At 41.7% G+C, this 21,078-nt stretch overlaps 1 protein-coding gene across 1 annotated transcript in view; it reads right to left on the bottom strand.

The window, feature by feature from the left end:
• The window catches only part of mapk6 (mitogen-activated protein kinase 6), an 11,502-nt gene extending 233 nt beyond the window's left edge, over positions 1 to 11,269 (bottom strand). Inside the window, exons 1-8 of the mRNA XM_029498054.1 lie at positions 11,145 to 11,269; positions 9,539 to 10,436; positions 9,092 to 9,409; positions 3,836 to 3,980; positions 3,052 to 3,216; positions 2,731 to 2,926; positions 2,462 to 2,579; positions 1 to 2,277 (exon numbers count right to left, since the gene is read on the bottom strand). The exon at positions 1 to 2,277 is cut by the window's left edge and continues 233 nt beyond it. Coding sequence (XP_029353914.1) covers positions 1,183 to 2,277; positions 2,462 to 2,579; positions 2,731 to 2,926; positions 3,052 to 3,216; positions 3,836 to 3,980; positions 9,092 to 9,409; positions 9,539 to 9,775 — 2,274 coding nt within the window. The 5' untranslated portion in view covers positions 9,776 to 10,436; positions 11,145 to 11,269 and the 3' untranslated portion in view covers positions 1 to 1,182. The remainder of the gene's footprint in view (positions 2,278 to 2,461; positions 2,580 to 2,730; positions 2,927 to 3,051; positions 3,217 to 3,835; positions 3,981 to 9,091; positions 9,410 to 9,538; positions 10,437 to 11,144) is intronic.
• Between the last annotated feature and the right edge of the window lie 9,809 nt (positions 11,270 to 21,078).

Genomic DNA, 21,078 nt, shown 5'->3' with positions numbered 1-21,078 from the left:
TTACATTTAGATAAAAAATTAAGACTTTTAAGCACTTCTTTAAACCATAAAGCAATTATTCCACTAAAAACAGAACGCACCTATAAATAAAATAAAATAAAAAAAAAAATGAACAGAATGATATCCAATAGGACAATATTGATGGAAAAATGGAAAACCCTAGACTTCTTTTAGAACATAAGATGAATGTGTCCTACCGAAAAACAAAAGGAACACTTACACAGCCATATAGTGCCGAAATGAAAATAGAAGTCTGTCCAACTCCTCAATCTTCAATTATCACACTGAAATAACACATTTTGAGAAAATAAATATCGCACATCTGCTAGAAATAAATAATGATTACTGAAACACCTCACTATGTTAAATGCTAAGTGAGACAGATTTCATATACGCGACCACTTCATTTCATGGTATGAGGATGGTCATATGTGTAAAGCACTAGTGCGGCTTCGAGTGTCTCTCGCGGCTGTTACCTTGAGGTAGATAACACATTTACATTAACGCCTACGATAATGGTTGCTGCTGGCATCATGTGTCAGATTTACAGTATGAAAGGATTATAAAGGAAACTTTCTTTGGGGAAAAATTTTATAAAGTCAGAAACAAACCAGGGGGGGAAAAAAAACAAACAAACAAAAAAAAACCCCTCATAAAATAAAAATAAAGACAACCTGTCTTCTTTCTCTTTCATATCTTGTCCCAAGAGAAGCTGTTTGAAAGCCCACAGCAATGTTAGCATCTAACATTGTCCTTTCAGTCTCACCCAACAGCCAAACTTCAACTCTGGAATCCTTTCCGCCTGTTCATCCACTTCACTTCTCTCCATTCAATCTGCAGTACTTAAATATACGAGTGACGTGCCAGTTTAGCTATGAGGGGGTAGACATTAATCCATGAAGGCCTGGTGATCAAGGCTGAGAGTGACCAAAACTTTAAAAATATAATTAATCACCCCTCAACTCTAAAAAAAACAAAACAAACACACACACACAAAAAAAACAAAACAAAACAAAACAAAAAACAATGGTAATGATGATAATACTAACAATAATAATGATAATTAAAAGCAACCATATTAAAAAGGTATGAAATGATTCAAGTACAATAGTACACCATATTATTAAAAAACATAAAAACAAAACTGTCTAGATTTTGCACTGTGAGGGAGGATATATTTCTTTAATTAAGATGCTTGAAGATGCTGCTATACGTTTTGTGGTCAATTTGTGGGGAGCATTTGACAGCACAGGGGGTGAGGGATGCCTGGATGGATTTCAGAGGCAAGTCATCTGTGCTGTCAAAGTCAGGCAGGGCCAGAGAGTCCAGCTGCATATTAAGCACAATCTCTGTATTCTTGCTGAGGAAGCTCTCATCCAACTCTCCCCCCTCCGAGGGCTCCGTCTCTGGGCTGGCCACACTCTCTCCGACACCCTCTTCCTTCCGGCTGAACAGGCGGTCCAGGTAGCTGGTGTAAGTGCTCTCCTTCTGGAAGTGGTTGTCTTTGCCAATGTCCCAGCACGCTTCATCTATCAAACAGCCGTTCTCCCCGACTCTCTCCCCAGAGCCGAAGCTCTCCCAGGGGTGAGCGGGCCAAGCATCGTCCCCGCTGACGATGCCCGACCCTCCTCCGCCTAACTGGGCGAGGTTTACCAGGCACTTCTCCTCCTTCTCCTGACTTATGGACTTGGACATGGAGCCTGAGCGGGGAGCCTCTAGCTGGGAGACAGAAGAGTTGCGCTCGTTCAACAGGCCCACCTCACTGAGCAGGGCCACCTCCTGACAGGGCTCCGGCTGCAAGCTCAGTTTGATGGTACTGGCGATGAAGGAGTCAAAGTCAAAGCCTGGGTTCTGCTGACTTTGAGGCTTCTCTGTCTGGTGTTTCTCCTGCTCTCTGTCCTTCTCGACTGGACTCTGGGTCTTCTCTGCTTCCTGCAGTGCGATCTGGGCCTTTACTAGCCCATTCTTCTCACACTTGGTCTTGGCCTTGCGGTCTGCCTTCTCCTTGCTCTGCTGCTCTTTCCAGTTGGAGAGGTTGATGATGAGCTTGGGCTCATAGTAGTGGTTGACTTCGCTGTCCCTCCAAATGAGGTTGTCCAGATAGGAAGGTGACACAGCCTTGTAATTGCAGGTGTGGCTACACTGCAAGTCACAGTATTTGTTTTCATGATGGTCTTCTTGCCAGGATCGCTCTGGTGGGAACAGACTGGAGTAGTCAAAGGACGGCTCATCCAGGAACATCTCCCGATCTCCATCAGCATATTTACGAGGATCCACCTGCAAAGAGGCAATAGCCACCATTTAACCTTTGTTTTTATTTAAATTAGCCAAAAACTAGAGATTTTATGTCCACACTAATGGACTTGAATATATTCTCAAATCTGGGAACATTTTCGCACAACTGAGTAGAATTAAACGTGTTTCAACTACAAAATGCATGTTTGTCAAAATTCAAACACACCTGCACTTCCTCCTCATCTGTTACATCAGAGAGTGCTCTTGGGTCAATCTGAACTTCCTCTGGGTCGTGGGTGCTGTGCAAATGCCAGTCCGCCTCTGACAGCTGGCTTTCATGATACCTAATGAAGTTGGAAGGAGAAGAGTGTCATAAACAAATAATGACTACAAATAAAAAGATCCTGTAGAGGACCTCAGTCTGCCTACTAAAATGTCTGAACAGGGCAGACATTTAACTGTCTGTGAGGAGAAGGAATCAGTGAATAAGCATACCTGTCCCAGGTGTGGCTGTGGCTCTGGTCCATGAGCAGGATATCATCTACTTCATCCTCAATGTGAAAGGGGTGCAGAGAAACAGGCTCGTCCAGGGGGAAGGAGTAGTCAGCCATATAGGGGTGGGCCAAGGCCTCCTCTGCAGTCAGACGATCCATGGGGTTGAAGGTCAGGATCTTCTCAAGGAAATCCAGGGCTACGGAGAAAGAGAGGATTAGGAAATCATTATGAAACCACAGCTGTGATGTATGACAGTCTGACCTCTATCTTAGCTCGACATTCATAGGTGGTTTGTGATTGAAGTAAGTAAGTGGTGCTCACCCTGGGGACTGACATCAGGCAGCAGCTTGGCCAGAGGTGTGTGAGGCTTGGACATGTCATTGCGGATGAAGACGGGGATGACACTGTGGAGCTCCTGCCGGTCTTCCTCTCGCAGTACGGGGATGGACTCTAGGATCAGTTGCATCTGCTCCAGTTCATGCGCTCCTAAAACACCAGGGAAGCAGACATCAGCCCTTTTCTTTTGAAGAGTTCTGCATGTTTGAGTAAGATTGTTTTGGGTGAGGCTAAGAGCAGCAGATCACAAGACCAGGAAAGTTATTTGCCTTGTGTTTAGCTCAGAGTCGTTTTAACAAACAAGTTAAACAGCTCTCCAACTCCAGATGGATTTATAAAAGAGTGCAAAGGAGCGTAAGGACTAACTCCGGGCCTGTGTTGTCTGTTTATTTTAATCTCATCACTCATCACAGTCAACTCTGAGTTTTGCGCTCTGTGATTAAAAAAAAAAAAAAAAAAAAAAAAAAAGTGTCATGTCAGCTCTCACTGATAACTGGTAAGGCTGAAACTTTCTGCCTGGCCTTAAATTAAACTTGGTTGTTTTGCCAACACATCATTAGTTTATGAGGTCAGGAACTCCAGTCAACCACAAGCACAAATTAAGTGAGTTTTTGTTTGTGTTCTGAACTTACTGAACTTAGAGTACGAACATATGCCTCATCACACCATTGCTGCACATTTACCTTGGAATCAGATGGCCTGCTCACCAGTATGTTAGCATTAGAGCTGTTGCTGTGAGTCAGACACGAGAAACTGAGTCAACATTCACCTGCAAAGAGTGTTTTCCCTGTGAGCATCTCAGCAAAGATGCAGCCAGCAGCCCACATGTCAATGGCTTTGGTGTAGTTGTTAGGAGAGAGCAGCAGGCGAGGGGATCTGTACCACTTGGTGACCAATCCTTCGGAAAGATGACCCTGTGGTTGAAAGAGACAGGATTTAATGGGGAGGATTCAGTAAAGAATGATTCACAGTGCTATTTCTTTTCTTCAAACATACTTGTTCAGGAACTATTGTGTTTGTTTCATTCAGAGCCATATTCTTCAATAAGAGACAAGTATAATTAAAATGACTTTATGTGCCATCCAAAACTGCTGATACAGACTTTCAAAGCAAACCATGCCTGCTGGTCTGTGCAAAACTTCATAATTCCTGTGCTGTCTCCTTGACAAACTTGATCCAAGCTGGTCACATACACAACACAGCATGGAGACAAAGACCCCAGAGAAAAATTATAGATAAAAAGGGGGAGACCAGTCACGCGCAGGCCCTGTCAGCAGTCTGAGAGAGCAGGATAATCCCCTGCTGCTACACACTGACACACAAGTCACACCAATTTGCACTCCACTCTCACACAGTGCCTGACTTTCCACAGACACAATGGAAGCTATCCTAGGGGAGTGTATGTGTGTGTATATACACCAGGATTCTAGGGGGAGGGGAAGTGGTAAAATAACACCCTTGCTGAATTTACCCCTCATGCAGTGGTAGTTTGTGGTGAGACCGAAATGGTCAGCTCACCACAGAGCCAAGCTTCTGTTTCTGCCCTAATTTAGTTGCAAGTGCTTGATGTCACACTACCCTGAAGTGGACCCCTGCTCTGCACACCCTTGTTTTGATAGGTCTATATACGACACACCACATAGACTGGATATAACTCTCTCCTTCAGGTACCCTGCTAATCTGTTTGTCTGTGTCTAGCTGTGGTGTTTTCAGAGAAGTTTGTAAGGATCGAGGGTAATTATAGAGTAGCATCTCACAGAGGTAGGTCATGCCTTCTGGATAAAGCACCCATTATAAGAAATAACCAGGAGAATTAGTTGGCCTGTGAGAATGTGATCTTAATGGAAACATATGCAACATATTTGCACAATGCACAGCATTGCAACAGAGGTGAAGATAAAGTAAGCTTGAAAAGGTGTTGGGTCATTGCATAAAGACAACCCTGTGTCCTATGAACTATAAGGAATTGTTGAAAGTCTGCCTACCAGCTGAGGGCATAAGGTGCATTCCAGCTCTTTTACAGCTTTGTGTAGTGAGCCACTCACCTCTTAAGAACAAAAGGCATTCAGGCACCAACCATCTCAATCGCTCTAGCAACAGAGGACGAATGACTTAAACACCTGATAGATTAGATCATGCTGTAATTTAATGAGTCATAACTCTCCCTCAATGCAATAGGCTGTGGGTTATCACAGCGACCTTTAGCAGGTCAGAACAGATGTAGATTGTTGCTATAGACTTAGTGAGCTCATCCCCAGATAAGTCTCCAATTCAAAGGTAGCGTGGTGATGCTTCATAGATGCTGGAGAGTGAAGATTAAAATGATAGATTTGCTCACTGGTACTGAATTTATTTTGATTCTATCCCATCCACCCACATGTACTGTACATGAAGAATTTCATGGGTGAACTGACACTATAAATAGAGGGAAAAGTGAAGCTTCACTGCAGTCTCACAACATATAGAACATATGGTCCTAATGAACAGATAAACAATTGTATTTCATTTATCTCAATGGGTCCATGATTGAACTACCCAACTCCTGTAATTTTTTCTTGGGTTCTTAAAAACTCCAGCATCTTTTTTCAGCTTGTAAAAATATGCAAATCTGTCTCTGTGAAATTTGTCAAGTCAACTCTCCACAGTTTCTTCAGTTAGATCCTGTGGGTTCCAGTGCCAGACAGGCTTGTTGCTGGCTGAGTAATTGGGTCAAATGTGTGTGTGCTCCTGCAGTTGTGGCTTGGAGTTGTGTCTTGTACAAAAAGCTTGTGTGTCAGAAACAAACTCTGTGAACTTTCTTCATCTATCCCTCTTGAAAACTTCCTAATCATCATCTTTATAGCATCTCCAATTATTGAATTCTGCACAAAACCACTGTCACATCCCACAGTCACGAGATTTTCAAGTTTAGATTTCAAATATTGTAACAGTTTGAATGTCAACATGAAAAGACAGTTTTCAACATCAAAAAAATTTTGATTTAGATTTTCACATGTGATATGATACAAAAACTAAGACTGGATTTCAGATTTAATTATGCTGAGCAGACGTGATCGCACTCATTTTTGGCACGTATTAACTGTGTCATACTACTCTGGAGAAGTGTACAGCTCCAGTCACCCTAATTTCAAATGATGACAGTTTGCTTAAGCAAAACCAATACTATCCCTAAATGTGGGAGTGTTGCATCTACAGTCTTGTTCAATGGCAGGCTATAACGAAACGAAAATGAACACAGGCTTAGATCAGCTTTGAATAAGGCTATGTGGAAAGCTCTCACAACAAGACAAAGAGCTGGCTGGGAAAAGAAGGAGACTCAGGGTTTGATGAGTGCACGTGAATTCCTGTCATTCCTCATTCTGGGCCCAACGAGGACCCGCCTTAAAGCCAAGCCATGCCGGATTATTATAAGTCTAAAGGGAATCGTGAACAGTTGGTTTTTACTTTCATCTTAAACAACAATAATAAAAAAATGCAGGAGGAAATGGTACAAATACCCTGTGCCTACACACCACATTGCTGAAACTACGGCAGGGAAAAGAGCACTAAAAGAGTTTTTTCATACCTACACACTTCATGAGACACCAGTGCCACGTGGGGGCAATGAGTTCATTTTAAAACCACACACAATGAAAAAATGGCTGGTATACATCTCAATGCACTTACCCTCACTAAATTAGCATTTAGGTGTGTAACAATCGCAATTCTTAGTTGGATATCAATCAAATTACACACACACACACACACACACACACACACACACACACACACACACACACACACACACACACACACACACACACACACACACACACACACACACACACACACACACACACACACACACACACACACACCTTTACCTGAGTACAAAGAAACTACTGTTTGTAAGCTTTGTTATGTGTCTATAGAATGCTTCACAGGGAATGTGACAAACATGGCAAGAAATCGCCACAGGTATCATCAATAAGTAGGCTGAACCATGAAAACAACAATGTTAACACAGTAAACTCTTCCATCCTCATTTAGAGCCAAATGCCCACAAAATTCAACTCAATACAAATACCCCTATAGCAGCAACTCACTGTAGGGGTATTTGTAGCATCAGAAATGCACCTTTATTCGGAGGGGGAAAACCCCAGGGTAAGCATGTAATTGGGGTAATGGAACCAAGCTATGGAATGCAAACAGGTAGCATCTTAGCACAAGGTGTTGCCCTCCATGCATGGTAAGTTTCCATACTGAAAAGTTTACTGAAAAAGTTATTTTTTACATTAGATTTTTATTAAATTATTTCAATTTGACAGTAAGGTCTTTATCTGTAAACTGCAAGCCATCTGTGCTAAAAGGACCCCCTGCAAAAAAGAAAAAAGATTGAGAATCAAACAGTGGCCATAAATTAAAAAAATATAAAATAAAAAAAAAATTGGAGGATTGTGACACCCCTATTACTAGTGTTATCACTGCAGAGAAAGGGAAAAAAACTCAAACAAACAACAAAAATCAAAACAAAACAAATATGGGAACGCTGAAAGGAAAGAAAGGTCAGAACCTGTTAAAGTCAGGCTGACTACAGAATTTGTATCCTTGACAAAAACTCAACAGCAGAAGTCTGCTGCAATACTACAGCAGACAATAGCCTAACAGCAGAGAGCTGACCCCAGCCAAGCAGCTTTTCAATACCCACTTGCCAGCATGTTTCCCATCAGGAAAAACTGCTTATATAGAGGGAAAAAAGCCCACATGGCAAAGCCTGATGCAAAGTAGGAGTGCAGTCATGTTGGGTGGGTGGCTACAGAGAACGCATTCTGAGAAACTCATTTCTTCCCAGCAACTATACCTCTTCACCTTCCAGTCTCTACTGCAGAGAGATGTGTTGTCCCCAACTAGAATGACTAATATGAGAATATACAAGTCAGAGCCGAAAATGTGTCTGGCCTAGTGGTGGCCATAGACAGGAAATGAGCAGTTCTGGTAAACAACTATATGTGTGTCTGCCTCAGAGTCATGTAAGATGTGGCAGGATCCTGTCCACGTAAGGGATATGAATGAGGCTCTGCCAGTCAGAAGGATCACATCATGTGCACCACTTCAGAGCCCCAGATGACTAATCTGAGACACGTGTAAGCATCTGATGGCCTCAGTGCTCTAAGAAAATCCAGCAGCCACAGGCAGAGAGAGAGAGAGCTAGAGGGTGGGGAGACTGTTCAACCTAGATTTCCTCACATCACTCCACCATATGGCCTTTGACTGGAATTTCCTCATCCCCTTGATAGCAATAAGTAACTAAAACAATCAAGGACAATCTACCATTCACCTGCTCCTATTAAAAGATACAACTCACTTTATTACGCTGTTGGAAAAAAACTAAATAAAAAGGTTTAATGGTTAACATCTGCTTTTAAAGCACAGGAAACACTCACATATGTCCTGATTCTAGCAGTTACAAGCTTGGAAAATGAGAAAGAACCTCCAGACAAATAGAAGTGGGAGAAAGCATGCAGTCAGATATAAATAAATCTTTCTATTTTTAAATGCTACAAGTCCAAAATGGCCCCGGTTCAATCTAAGCCTGTTTTGGGAATGCTTGCGTCGAAATGTTTGCTTTTTTTTTTTTTTTTTTTAGATTTTTTTCCATCTATGTTCAGCCACATCATTGTGATCCAACTCATTTGTATATTTTAACTTGACCCCTTTTTCACTTCTAATTGTATATACACTTGTAAATGGAAAGGAAAAAAATTTTTCCCAGGGTTGTGTTTTCAAAAACTGCAGCTCCCCTGAGAAAGGAAACAGAAGCACAACCTCAAGATATCACATCCTGTTAGTTTACTTCCTGCTGTAAAATTGCATCACTCAGGGGATCACAGCATTATTAAGCAATAATGCAAGGGTTTTGCGTCAGATCAACAAATTACTTGTCGTTCAACAAGGTGTAATGTTTTCGATTGGTGTTCCTGGAAATCTAGTTGATGCAGCAACTTAACACAACTCATCACAAAACACTCACAAGGCCAGGTCCTACCTTGTGCGAGTAGTGGGGGTCCATGATGCGGGCCAGTCCAAAATCACCAATTTTCAGTACCAAGTCCTCTGTGTTGACAAACAGGTTGGCAGGCTTGAGGTCGCGGTGCAGCACATTGGCAGAATGAATGTACTTAAGGCCCCTGAGGAGCTGGTACATGAAGAGCCTGGCGTGGCCCTCAGACAGTAGGCCCCTCTCCAGCAGCTGGCAGAGATCTGTCTCCATGTACTCTTGCACAATGTAGACTGAGTTGACCTCTGTCAGGGACACCACATCCTCTGTTAGCCTGCGACCATTGGGCCCCAGTGTCTCAAACACCTAGTGGAAAAAAATTATGAATGAGTGATTAAGGTCAGTTTGATGTTGGACATCAAGGTCTTACTCAAGTACTACCAGAAAGGCTCTATTGCTTAAATTTTACTCAGAGTCTATCCTATTACAATTTACCTTGACAATGTTGTCGTGGTCGAGGCGCCTGATGATCTTGATTTCCCGCAGAGCATGCTTCACACTCTGAGGGTCAGTCAAGATGATTTTCTTCACAGCTACACGCTTGTCGCAGTCAGTGTCAACTGCTGAAAACACTAGGCCGTTCCCTCCATAGCCCAGGGGCTTCAAGTCCATGTAGCGAGAACCCAGGTCAAAGCCATGAATGTTCATCAGTGACTCAAACTTCTCTGCCATGATGACTGTTTAGCCTTTTACACCAATCTTCTACTATCTCGAATGTTTGGTCTCTGTCCTGTTTCAAGCTCAACTTTAAGCCCAACAGAGAAATTTATTGGCCAATTCCCCCCACTGCTTTGGAGGTTACCTGACCCCTCTAGAGACAGCTACCCAGTCCCCCCTGTCTAGCTGTCACTGTCAGATGCGGAGCACTAACGTGTAATCCAACTTTCTTTCCATCTTGAATCAGGAGAGGAAATCTGTAGGTATAATTCCACCTCCAATCCTGGATATGTGTGTTTCTCCAAATGAAAAGTTTTCTGTAGACTAGTGTTCATAGACTGCAATGGAATGAACGTCGGGCTAATTAAAAAGCTGTGAGACTATGTTAAACTATAAAAGCGTGTAGTTGCATCCTCACAGTGCAGATACATTCAGTGTAAGACTGGCCCTGAGCAGCGTCATATGAAATGTGCCTAAATGCACCTTTATTATTCTTTTTTTTTTTATTCTTTTTGATATATGTATTTACCTGTCTGTGATTTTCCTGTCAAGTCACCTGATCTATTAGACTGAAATGAGTCTGACCTTAAAGTAATAGTTTAACCCTCAATGATCAGGTGGCTCAAGCTCGCCACAGTCGCAATCAAAACTATCCTCCATTTTATTTGGGTATAACCTGGAAGACAAGAGGGAAAAAAAACAAAAGAGAAAAGCATCACGGTTAGGAAAATAAACGCCTGTTGACACTTCAGCGTTTACAGACAGGAAATTTCCGCAAAACAACCTCCCCTTCCGACTCTCATCGAACCGTGGTGACATTAATGGAACTAAACCCCTCCCCCGCCCGGTTTCAAGGCCTGCCAGTCCGGTTTCCTAGTATCGTTAAAATTGAGCAAATCCACCGGCATTTGGCCAAGATCCCCACCAGCTACCGGGTCCAAATGTAACCACCACACAACAAAAAACAGCCTTTATTCGGTATGTGTGGTTCATTTCACTGCGCCGATTCCGGCCCTCGTCGGGGCTGGCGGAAAAAAAAAAGAAAAAAAAGAAGAAGAAGCCCCGAATGGAAGCACAACGGCAAACCGACAGACCTCCGTTTGCTTCGCTGTAAATTTTCACATAGCCGGTAACATATTATCCACAGTAAACGTATTAAAAGCTAAATACGCCTTTAATTTTTTTTCCTTTTTGAGAAAAATCATATGTTAGTTTCAGTGGTCGCCGCCGGCCGGGCGAACAAAGGAGCCGTTGTTGGCGGAGGCTCCGGACGACTTCGTGGCTCTCTATCGCTCGGCAGCACAAAGCCGCCGAAAAACCGCCATGAATCCGCGCTAAAAAGACATGTAGCGTGAATCGAATCGACGTATGAGAAATTACTTACAGTCCTTGTTCGTCGCATTAGTTTCCTTACGGATTAAATCAGACCCTAGTCAAGTCTGAGTGGGCTTCGCTCCCCAAGCTCTGCGGATCTGTTGTAATCGCCATTTAGACCGGGCAGAGTGTGATGTCATGAGGCCGCATTCAAGGGTAGTCGGATATTTGACGAACCACGACGAGAGCCCTTCACAGACGATCTGATGAGGTGATCGCTCTAACGTGGAGTGATTCTTTGGCCTACCACAAATAAATGTTGTTGTTAGCAACGTTAACATCTCATTGTTCTTTTCTAACAGTAATGATCACTTGGCTTTAAATCGATATATCAAGAGGCCACTCTCGGGTTCACCGGATTCATTTGGCTAGCTTTGTGCTCAATAGTGCAGTTCCATGGAGAAAAAGTGTGCAATTATGACACAGTTGCAGTATGCAGTTATACGGTATTTACTTCATTATCATATCAGCAATTAAATTGAACTTGTGCTCTTTACATGAATTGAGTTGTATTTTTTCAACCTAATTTCAATAATCCCAGAATGATTTTTGTCGTCATTCCCTGTCCTATCTTTTTTCTATTTTATAAATACATTAAATAATGTAAAATATATATATAATAGAATAAGAATTGCAAATTAGTGATGCAATGGACTTATTTAAACAAATGAAGGTAAAAGAATGTTTACTCTTTATTGCCGGTAATAAACTCTTTACATTTGCGAATAAGACTATTAAAAAATACTTTTAGTGGTAAAGATACACGATAGTCTTATAAATATTGTATGCTGTAAGTGCGTTGTACAAAACGTGATGTTCCTACACCTATTTGATTTAGGACGTTCGAGTTGGACCTGAAAGCAACAGGAGCCGTTCAAAAGATGTGTGTTGAAGTTGCAAATCACGAGCCAGCGGCAGATTCAAAATCCCACTCAGCATTTACAGGGTTATGGTTGAAATGATAACAGGATCGCATAAATGCCAGAGGAGTTTACAGAAAACAAGGACGCTATAATTAGGTTATCTTAGCATTTTAAGGCAAAGTTCAGCCACTGCCGCAAAGTGAAAACCATTGCTTTCGCTTATGTTTAATAGTTTTAGAAGCCTGTTTTTACAAAGAGAGAAATCTGCCACTGGCTGCAGGCCTGTGCCTGTTTTGCAGTCTTTGCAGCTAACTATGATCTGAATGTTCTCTGATAAGGAATTTTGGTTCCTACTTTATAACCTGAGGAATACAAAGAAGTCCAAAACAGGGATATACAAAAATCTGACAGCAGGCCATCTACTGGTTACCCGAATTAGAGCTCTCATTCTTCACATTTCCTCTCTCTATGCCATTTACAATTTTTTCCCAAATATCGTCAACAGATCATGTTGGCCTGCATCTAAATACAGGCTCTCCACACGCGGTCCTGTAATGTGCACTATATCACAGCTGCGCCCATGCATTGTATTTGTTTATTTCACATACAGTAGGCGTTGTTTACTGCTTCTTCTGCAATAAGCTGTTGTTTTCCGTTGTGGCCCACGACTTGTTTTTCCCCAGTCGGTTTTGCCTCAGATGGGAATTAATCTTCTCCGATTATGGCAGGCAGTATCGCATAGGTCAGTGAGACAAAAGCCCTCAAACGTGTCATTCACTGCGGCTTGCGGATTTAGAAAGTCCATCTGACACCGTGGTGTGCGGGGTGTTTCCCTTTTGGCTGTCCCCCATCGCATTTCATTTCCATTCCGAGAGAAGAAAAAAGACAAAACAAAGCCGAAAGGGAAGACAGTATTTTGTCCCAGATCTCTCATCCAGGCTATGGTCGTGGTGCTGTGAATGGATGGGCGGGCAGCAGCATCACAGCCGCAGCAGCCTACATCAGCATCCGCAGGCAGACCATGTGAGAACCCATGTGCCCGAGAATGCAGATGACTCTCCCAGGCTGGGATGGGCTCTGCGATGGGGACTGAAGGGGATGTGAGAGAGATGGAGGGACGGAGCAGTCCGTGGGATTTACATTTGCAATTTGCATTATATTCTAAAATGTAGGTTTAGTTTATGTGGTTCGTGATGCCTTTTCTCCCACACGTCAATATTCCCAAAAGCACGAAGTTATATAATAATATCTACTTGTAATGTCCCAGATGGTTAGCCCCAACTTGAGGGTCAAATGAAATAAATTAGAATTAAATGAGGTGGGGAGCATTTTTCTTGAGATATCCCCATCCTAGTTTTTATTTATATTCTTCTTAGTTTCTGTTTTTGTTTGTTTGTTTTTAAATAGAACTATCAAATAGATGACTTGAGCTGCTTTAAGATAATTTCAGTTTTTCGTTCATCCAGCGCAGTTTTGTTCAAAATTTAGTAGCCTAATTAATGAAAAAAATGTAAATAAATAATGAAAACATTTCTTTCTTGATCCAAATTTTGATTTCCCTCATCAACTGGAAGATCAGAGGTCAAAAGAGTTCAGTCTGAGTGTGGCTCTTCAATGGAGCAGACATTCTGTCATGAGACGTTTTGAACACTGTGTCCTGCTGCTGAGAGACTAAGACTACTACTTTGTATCCTTCACATGCTGGAAAATATGATTGTTAAGTCAAACTTTCATTTCATTAGAGCACATTTTTGCTAAATGATTCCCTCCCAGTGGCTTCTGCCCCCCTTCTGATTGCCTCTAATGAAGGCAATACATTAATGATTGAAAAGCAGATTTCATAGATAACGTATTAGTTGCTTGCTACCTGCTCTTCCCCTTTCAGCTGTAGATGTATAAATGGTTTTCTAATAAAGATATTTTTCCTCACATTTTGATTATTTTGGTGAAGAGCAGCTTATAAAAGAAACAACTTTTCTGCATCTCTCATCCCAGTAACAGTTTTGCAGAATTTCCAGCAGGGTCACTACCTGTAGGCCTCCCTTGTTACACTGTGAGACAAAAAGCTGACATCAACTATAAACCCTCAATGATCAAAACACAGAGTCCTCTATCACCTCAACTTATAACTATGGACAATGGCCTATTGCTATCGTGCTCATAGGTCCCAGACCCCCCCCCGACCTATGTTCATCTGTTAGTGAGAGTACTATGATCTGTCATCCGTCTCACACACACCCACATATGCCCCAGCCCTAATTTTTGACCATAACCCAAGTAATATCAACTGTTCCTTTACGAATCACCTGTTCCCCTCGTTTAATTCTCTGCTTTACTTCCAGGCTATAACAGAGACATCCTTAACGAACAAAGGATTATCTAATCTTATCTTCACATAACTAACTTGATACCCTCATGTCCACTTGTTCCTTAAGGAGAATGAAACATTGTTGCCACTTACTGAGGCTGACATTCTCCTGAGATGACTGGCGTAACATAGCCCGTAGGTTAATAGTCCAGCCAGAATCCAGAATTATCCAACTCGACTACTCTGACAGGCAGATGGAAGGAGAGGATTCAGCGGAGTCCTGTATCTCACAGTGTATGTGGGGAGATGTGAATGTGTTCTCAGAGCCTTTAGCGGTGTGTTATCCTACTCCATGTGCCTCTGGTTATGAGGGGGAGCTCCATGGAAAGTTGATATAGGCCTGGCCAGAGAGGGGCGGAGACTGCTCTGTGTATGGCTTGGCCTGTCAGTGTGCTCGGCGCAAAAATGTTAGAGTCCATTGCCAGTCAGTCACTTTCTCACACTCCAGTTTTAGCCCCATCTGTTGGAGGCAGAAACAGGACCAATCTTTTTGCATGATGTAAAAAAAAAAAAGAAAGATAATTCCTGTCTCAGGGGAGACCAATTCTTGTGGTTCATGATTTTATTTAACATTTTAAATTAAAGGATTACACAACACCACTAGATTATGAAAACCCCACTACACTTTGAGTAAAGTCAGAAATATATGTCCATCTAGCTGTAAATAAAGTGGACTTTTGCTAAGTTGCAGCACATGTATTTGGGGTACTGTTGACTTATACTGCAGAAGAGTCAGAAGTGATTCCTCAGGAGAACAATCTTTACCAGTTTTTGCCCCTGTAATGCAAATCTAAATTTTCCTTGCTGAGACCTGTATAAGCTATCTTAGACTCATAGTACCTCACAACATCTGCCACTGTCTGCCTGCAAGACTGGCTCTTCTCGATCTGTTTGCCTAATGGAAGGTTGCAGGGCTCAAAGCAGATCGGCATGGTTGGACTGTACTGAAATGTGTGTGTGTCTATTTGTCCGATATTTCAACCAGACCCATGCAGGGTCTGGACCAGCTGTGTGTTATGAAAATATCTGAATGGAAATATGAGGAAACGAGGACAAAGCTGTGGGCTTTGTGTTGTGTCCCTTTATTTTCTGTGTTTGTATACGCATTCTGCCGTGTGATTGTACTGTAACCAAGGCGCATTCATTCTTGCAAATTCATTAATTTCCATTGATCCGTTAATGGACTCGTGCTGTTCATACACACCCTGTTCATATCTGGTACCATACAACTCAGACATTTCACAGTGTTATGAAATAGGTCTACAGAAGTGTTAATACACTTTAACCACTGCGATTGTTCCCTAGTGCAGGGGGCAAACATGCTTATGTAATAACATCCTTCTGTGGTTTGATCTACTGTGTAGGTGATAGACTCTCTCAAAATGCCTCGACCTTGTACAATTACTTAATTTCTAAACCTCAAAACCTTCTCTGAGAAGGCCCGCTCCTCGTACCTATTAACTCTGATAGAGCAGGATGTTTCATTTGACTGCTTTCCCTTCCAGAATGTGTCTCTGTTCCTGCGTCAGCACCCAGGATGTCCATGCACCGCTGCTCAAAGGTAAGGCAAGGCAAGCTTAATGCCCAGAGAAACAAGTCTGCCCACAGTCCTGCATGACAATAATGCCTGCTTGCTGGACAGATGGGATCTCATTCAGCTATTTAAGTTATTCACTCTGAGGGGAAAAGTGTGGTTTGGTATCAGTATTATTACGTAACACATAAAAGTGCTGCCACATCTGACCTGGAGTTAGCCTTTTTTTCTTTCTTCATAGGGTGATGTAAAGTTTGATGATTTTTCTTTAGATGAGCCCAAAATGCCTTTGACGTTAACAGGCTAATCAGCCAAACATGTAAAAGCCAAAAAACAGATGTCAGAGCAGCAACAAGTCTAAGCTTTAATCACTCTTTATATCATTCCTGAATGGTGCTTTGAAGTCGATTTGTGATGATTAATGAAATGGAAGATACCTATTAAGACAGCTTTACCAGCATATGTGCATCAATAGAATCGGAGAGGAGAAGAGAGGAGAAGAGGGAAAGAAGAGAACCGCCTGTCTTTGCTTTCCCTCCTTTCACCATCTGTGAGTGGGGCATCCAAAGACCTACGGGGCTCTATTTGGGCATGCATGTGTGTGTTGGGGGCATGATGTGATGTAACCTGTTTTGGTTGCTCCTCGCCTTTGCAAAAAATAAAAAATAAAAAAATAAAAAGACAAGGTCAAATTTGTGGACATTTTTTCGAGAGAATTTAATAAATTTAAATCATCTAAAAGGGGCATTCTTATGATTCCTGTGTGTTTGATGTGATTACATTTGTTTGTGTGGGGTCAGAGATAAAATTGGGTGCCTTGTGGTGATGTAAGAGGATCAGAAGCTTTGAAATCTGTAGGTTTCTTAACAGGACTAACACAGAAACCTTTCACCCATCTGTTCTTATGTGTTGATAACAGGTTCAGATAACAAACATGTTGTCAAAGTCAACATGCTGTCCAAATTTCCCAGATGTTGACATATCACGATCCAGTTTAAATTTAGATGTAACCTTAATTAGTCTAGAGAGGTTCACTCTCACGCATTTAGATAACTGGAGTAATAATCTTCCAGTGAATTGTGTCACCAGCTAAACGCAATCCACAATAAAAGTGTTATGCAGTGTCAATAGAGGCCATCATCTCTGTAATCAGGAATTTCAGGTTGTTTATTTAATTTCATTAGAAAAGGACAAAATCTCACTATCACAAAATAAAACTTGGCCAATGTTTATGTCAACAAGAAACACAGTTCTTGGTAAATAACCTCCCAGAAGTTTGATTAAAAACTTGTGTGGAAATTTTTTTAATGACAGTAAAACCATAAAGATTAAGAAGTTCAAAGGTAGAAGATGCCTGCCATTTTTTCCACAGCTGCAATGGAACAAATCCTGCAGCACACTGTTCAATGCCTGAAAGAGACCATAAAACTCATAATTACACCAGGAACACACAGTACCCAGTGTTGTAACAGTAAACCATTGATGAATCTATAATAATAATGATGATGATGATGATGATGATAATAATAACAACAACAGCAATAATAATAACAACAACAACAACAATAATAATAATAATAATAATAATAATAATAATAATAATAATAATAATAATAATAATAATAATAATAATAATAATAATAATAATAATAATGACAATAATTAATAATACTAGTAATAATAATAAGATGGTAACTATTTAAAAAGCTTGATATTTATTATATTGATGTGTGGTAATATTATAGCCACACTTCTGATCTCTCACTCTTTTTACTGTCTACAAGGTCTCATTACTCATAATATTTAGGTTTCAAATAAGATCGAGGACATCCCGTGCCATCATTATCAGCACTCTTCTGTCTTAACTCCTGCTTCTGTCTCTAAGTCTGTTTTGTGTTGTCAAAATATTATTTTCTTTGGCATTGTATGTTTTTATTTTGACAGTAAGAGCCAGAGAGGCCAACAGGAGGCAGGAAGAGAGAGAGCAGAGTGACATGCAGCTGGTCAAAGTCAAAGCCAGGAGGCTGTGACAGCGTGGAAGGTACAATAACCCTGCCACTTCCTATGCTGCCCTGCTCTGTGTTGTGATTTCATAATAATTTCTCTTCCCTGCTAAGTGTCCTCACGCGTCAGTGAACTACATGATGTTTGCATGTAGATGCTGGTATCTTTTTACATTGTTTTCTGAACGAAAGCATGACTGTGTGTCTGCCTTTGTGTAACACAGAAGTCGAAGTCACATCTAGCAGACCAGCATCTTGATTTTCAGCTGTCATGTAACATTACTCTTAGCTGTTAGACTTTCCTTCGTACAGGAGCGTTTTCATTGATGAGCAGATCTCCAGCTCAGAGAGTCGCGACATCAAACCTCTTATCTCACACTGGGTCATACCAGAGGTATTGGTTGAGACTGATTGGTTTCCCCTTTCAGAGTGTGTGTCACGCTCTCCATTATTCACAGACTCATCACAGCTGAACCCGACCCTCAGATGGATTGCTCTGCGTGTTCGTCTCCATTCCCTCTTCAGTTTCCCATCAGTTAAACCCAGGAGGACTAAGGAGTAGACGGTGTGTAGTAGTAATGGACTTGACAACAGCATTAGGATTATCAGCATGGGTCCAGCCCTGCCTTTTAGATGTGGCAGCAGTAGGTGAATAATGCTGCAGCTGCTCTCTCTGCCCGCCTTCCCTAGTCTACCCGCTTTGGCTCTGTGTGTGTGTCACTTCAGATCGATGCTGCACTTGGGGTAAGCAAAAAGCACACAGTGTTCAGCTCTATCGCCAGAATGGTAGGACTAATGGCCAGGCTGGCCTGACCCAGCCAAGCTGTCACCGGCCTCAAGCCGATCCTGCATACACTTTGGTTTCATAGAGCTCGGATTTGACATGCCACTGGCACATCTTAGGGTTGACCACTGCTGCCAAAGTGCTTGGGGTCCTGTCTGAGACGAATCTGTGAGAAAGGTAGCAGCGTTTGAAAGTCAGAGTAGCTTTCTTTCCACCGACCGCAGAACACCTTTGAAAATAGGATTTTCCATTCACATGACAAACATGTCAGTAACAGGCCTATTGATCGGCCTGTGTGAAGCATCAATCATTAACTTATACTACTATGGCATAGTTGGATAGGAAGGGAAGTGGAAAAACACTTTGCTGTGGTTGCAGGTCAGCTCCACTGCATCCACCCACTGTCAGGGGCCACTAAAGTCAGGTTTTCTTGCAATAACATGTAATCTTGTACGATGGAATGCTACAGCTCTTGGACCGACAGAGGCATGTGTTTCTCGGGTTATCTGGGGACTTTTGTGTATTTATTATGTCACTGTGTCACCTAATTGGCTGAGACGGTGTTGAATAAAAACATAGAGTGACATCGATTTCTGTGACGAAAAATATAGACTTGTTTGACAGGATCCAGCGTATTAATGTTTGTACGTCAGAAGAAATGAGAAGGAAATCAATGGGTGTTTTTGTGTAATTGCATAACTCAGCTTAGTCATGCATGAGCAGCTGAACTCTGTGGGCTGTGCTCCTTTTCAAACTGCAGAGGAGAGGAGAGCCACAAAAGTGTCTGATGTGGAGGGGCAACTGAGTTTTGTGCAGAGAGCACAAACAAACAGAGGTAAAGTCCAAGATGAAAATAATAACCACTTTCTATGCATTCAGGCACGTTTCAAAGCGCACAAAATCATCTAAGAATCATTTTCATGGAGCCAGTTCTTCTGCAATACATATCCTCTTCGATTCTCTGGTGACATGAAAGGATAATAGGAGAATTTCTCATCAAATGTTCACGCATAATTAAAACCATTGGAAATGATTACGATGTGCTCAGTTCATAGCGAATATTTGAATGATGATACAATATTATTAGCTTTTTGTACACTAGAGCCACGGGCTTTGTTAGAACATTGTCTGCTTCTGTGTTTTGATTTTCTAACATGCACAAGAAAATATTATATTGCAATAATCCCCTCCCTGGGGGATGAGAGTGTCTGTCATCTATAGACACAGAAATGTCTTCATGGCAGTGTTAAACGTAAGATGCAAATCTATGGTTCACAGGGAGGTTGCACATAACAGGAAAGTACAGACATTTTGCATCACTCCCAAACTTGAATGCAGCACACCACCTTTGGCAAATATTGCAGATGATTTTCTGAGGGTGGCTGTGAACGATATTTTGATTAACACGAGTGTATAGTGTGTGTCCATTGTACTGCTAAATGCATAGAAATTATCCAGCTTCAGTTCCCTTCAGCTCCAGGGGATATTTCAACTGCACACTTTAGCTTCACTTTCATTATGCCCATAGTTTGCAACAACAGGCAGCTGATTTCAACAAAAACACTCAGCCAGCAGCTTAAAGTTAGCAACTTGCTGTGGAGACTTGGAACATTTAGAAACTTAAAGACCATATTCTCTCTGAGACCAAAACTGAGCTAAAAGCAGAATTAAGACATGACTTCATATTCATCGCAACTTGTAATGGATGCTGGTGTTGCTGTTTGTTAGGGGGCTCATCACATTTGCTTGACAAAATTTTGTGAACAATGAGCCAAAGGTGCAAGAGAAACAAATACTAGGTACCCTTATGCTGTGTGTGTATGCAATACCAGCGCATTAGCAGTGACAAGTACTGCATGGAAACACACTATAAGGAATAAGGGCCCAATAGTACACTCAAAGCAGTCAAAAAGTTCATTGTAAAGTGTATTCTAAATGAATGAAACTTACAGATTGCTTCCTTTTATATTTGTTTTATTTTATAGCATTAACACATGATTTGAATTGAAATGGACTACTCACCAAAAATCTGACTATAGTGTATTGACAAGTATTCAACTGACTTTGAATACAGAACATACAAGGCATCCAACATGCCTGAACACGCTGAGACTCCCGGGTCGTGTCTGCACCCGAGGGCCCAAAAGAGATGACACTCGCAGATAGAACGAAGGCTGAGGTGAACAAAGCAAAGGCATCTGCTTCTTCTTTGTTGAAGCAGACAGACAGCCTCCTCCATCCTAACTGACTTGCATTGTGATTGGGCCACAATTGCGAAACTTGTTGCTTTATCAGTAGGCAACCTGGGAATGAGCCCCACTAACTGATAAAGAAACAGGCACAAAGTGTTCACCAGTGGTCTAACTGCTGTTTAGCTGTCACTGTCCTCTTG

Source organism: Echeneis naucrates, chromosome 3 (genome assembly GCF_900963305.1).
Source record: "Echeneis naucrates chromosome 3, fEcheNa1.1, whole genome shotgun sequence".
Lineage (NCBI taxonomy): Eukaryota > Metazoa > Chordata > Actinopteri > Carangiformes > Echeneidae > Echeneis > Echeneis naucrates.
Note: the sequence above shows the minus strand (reverse complement) of the source record. Positions and strands in the feature narration are given on the sequence as shown.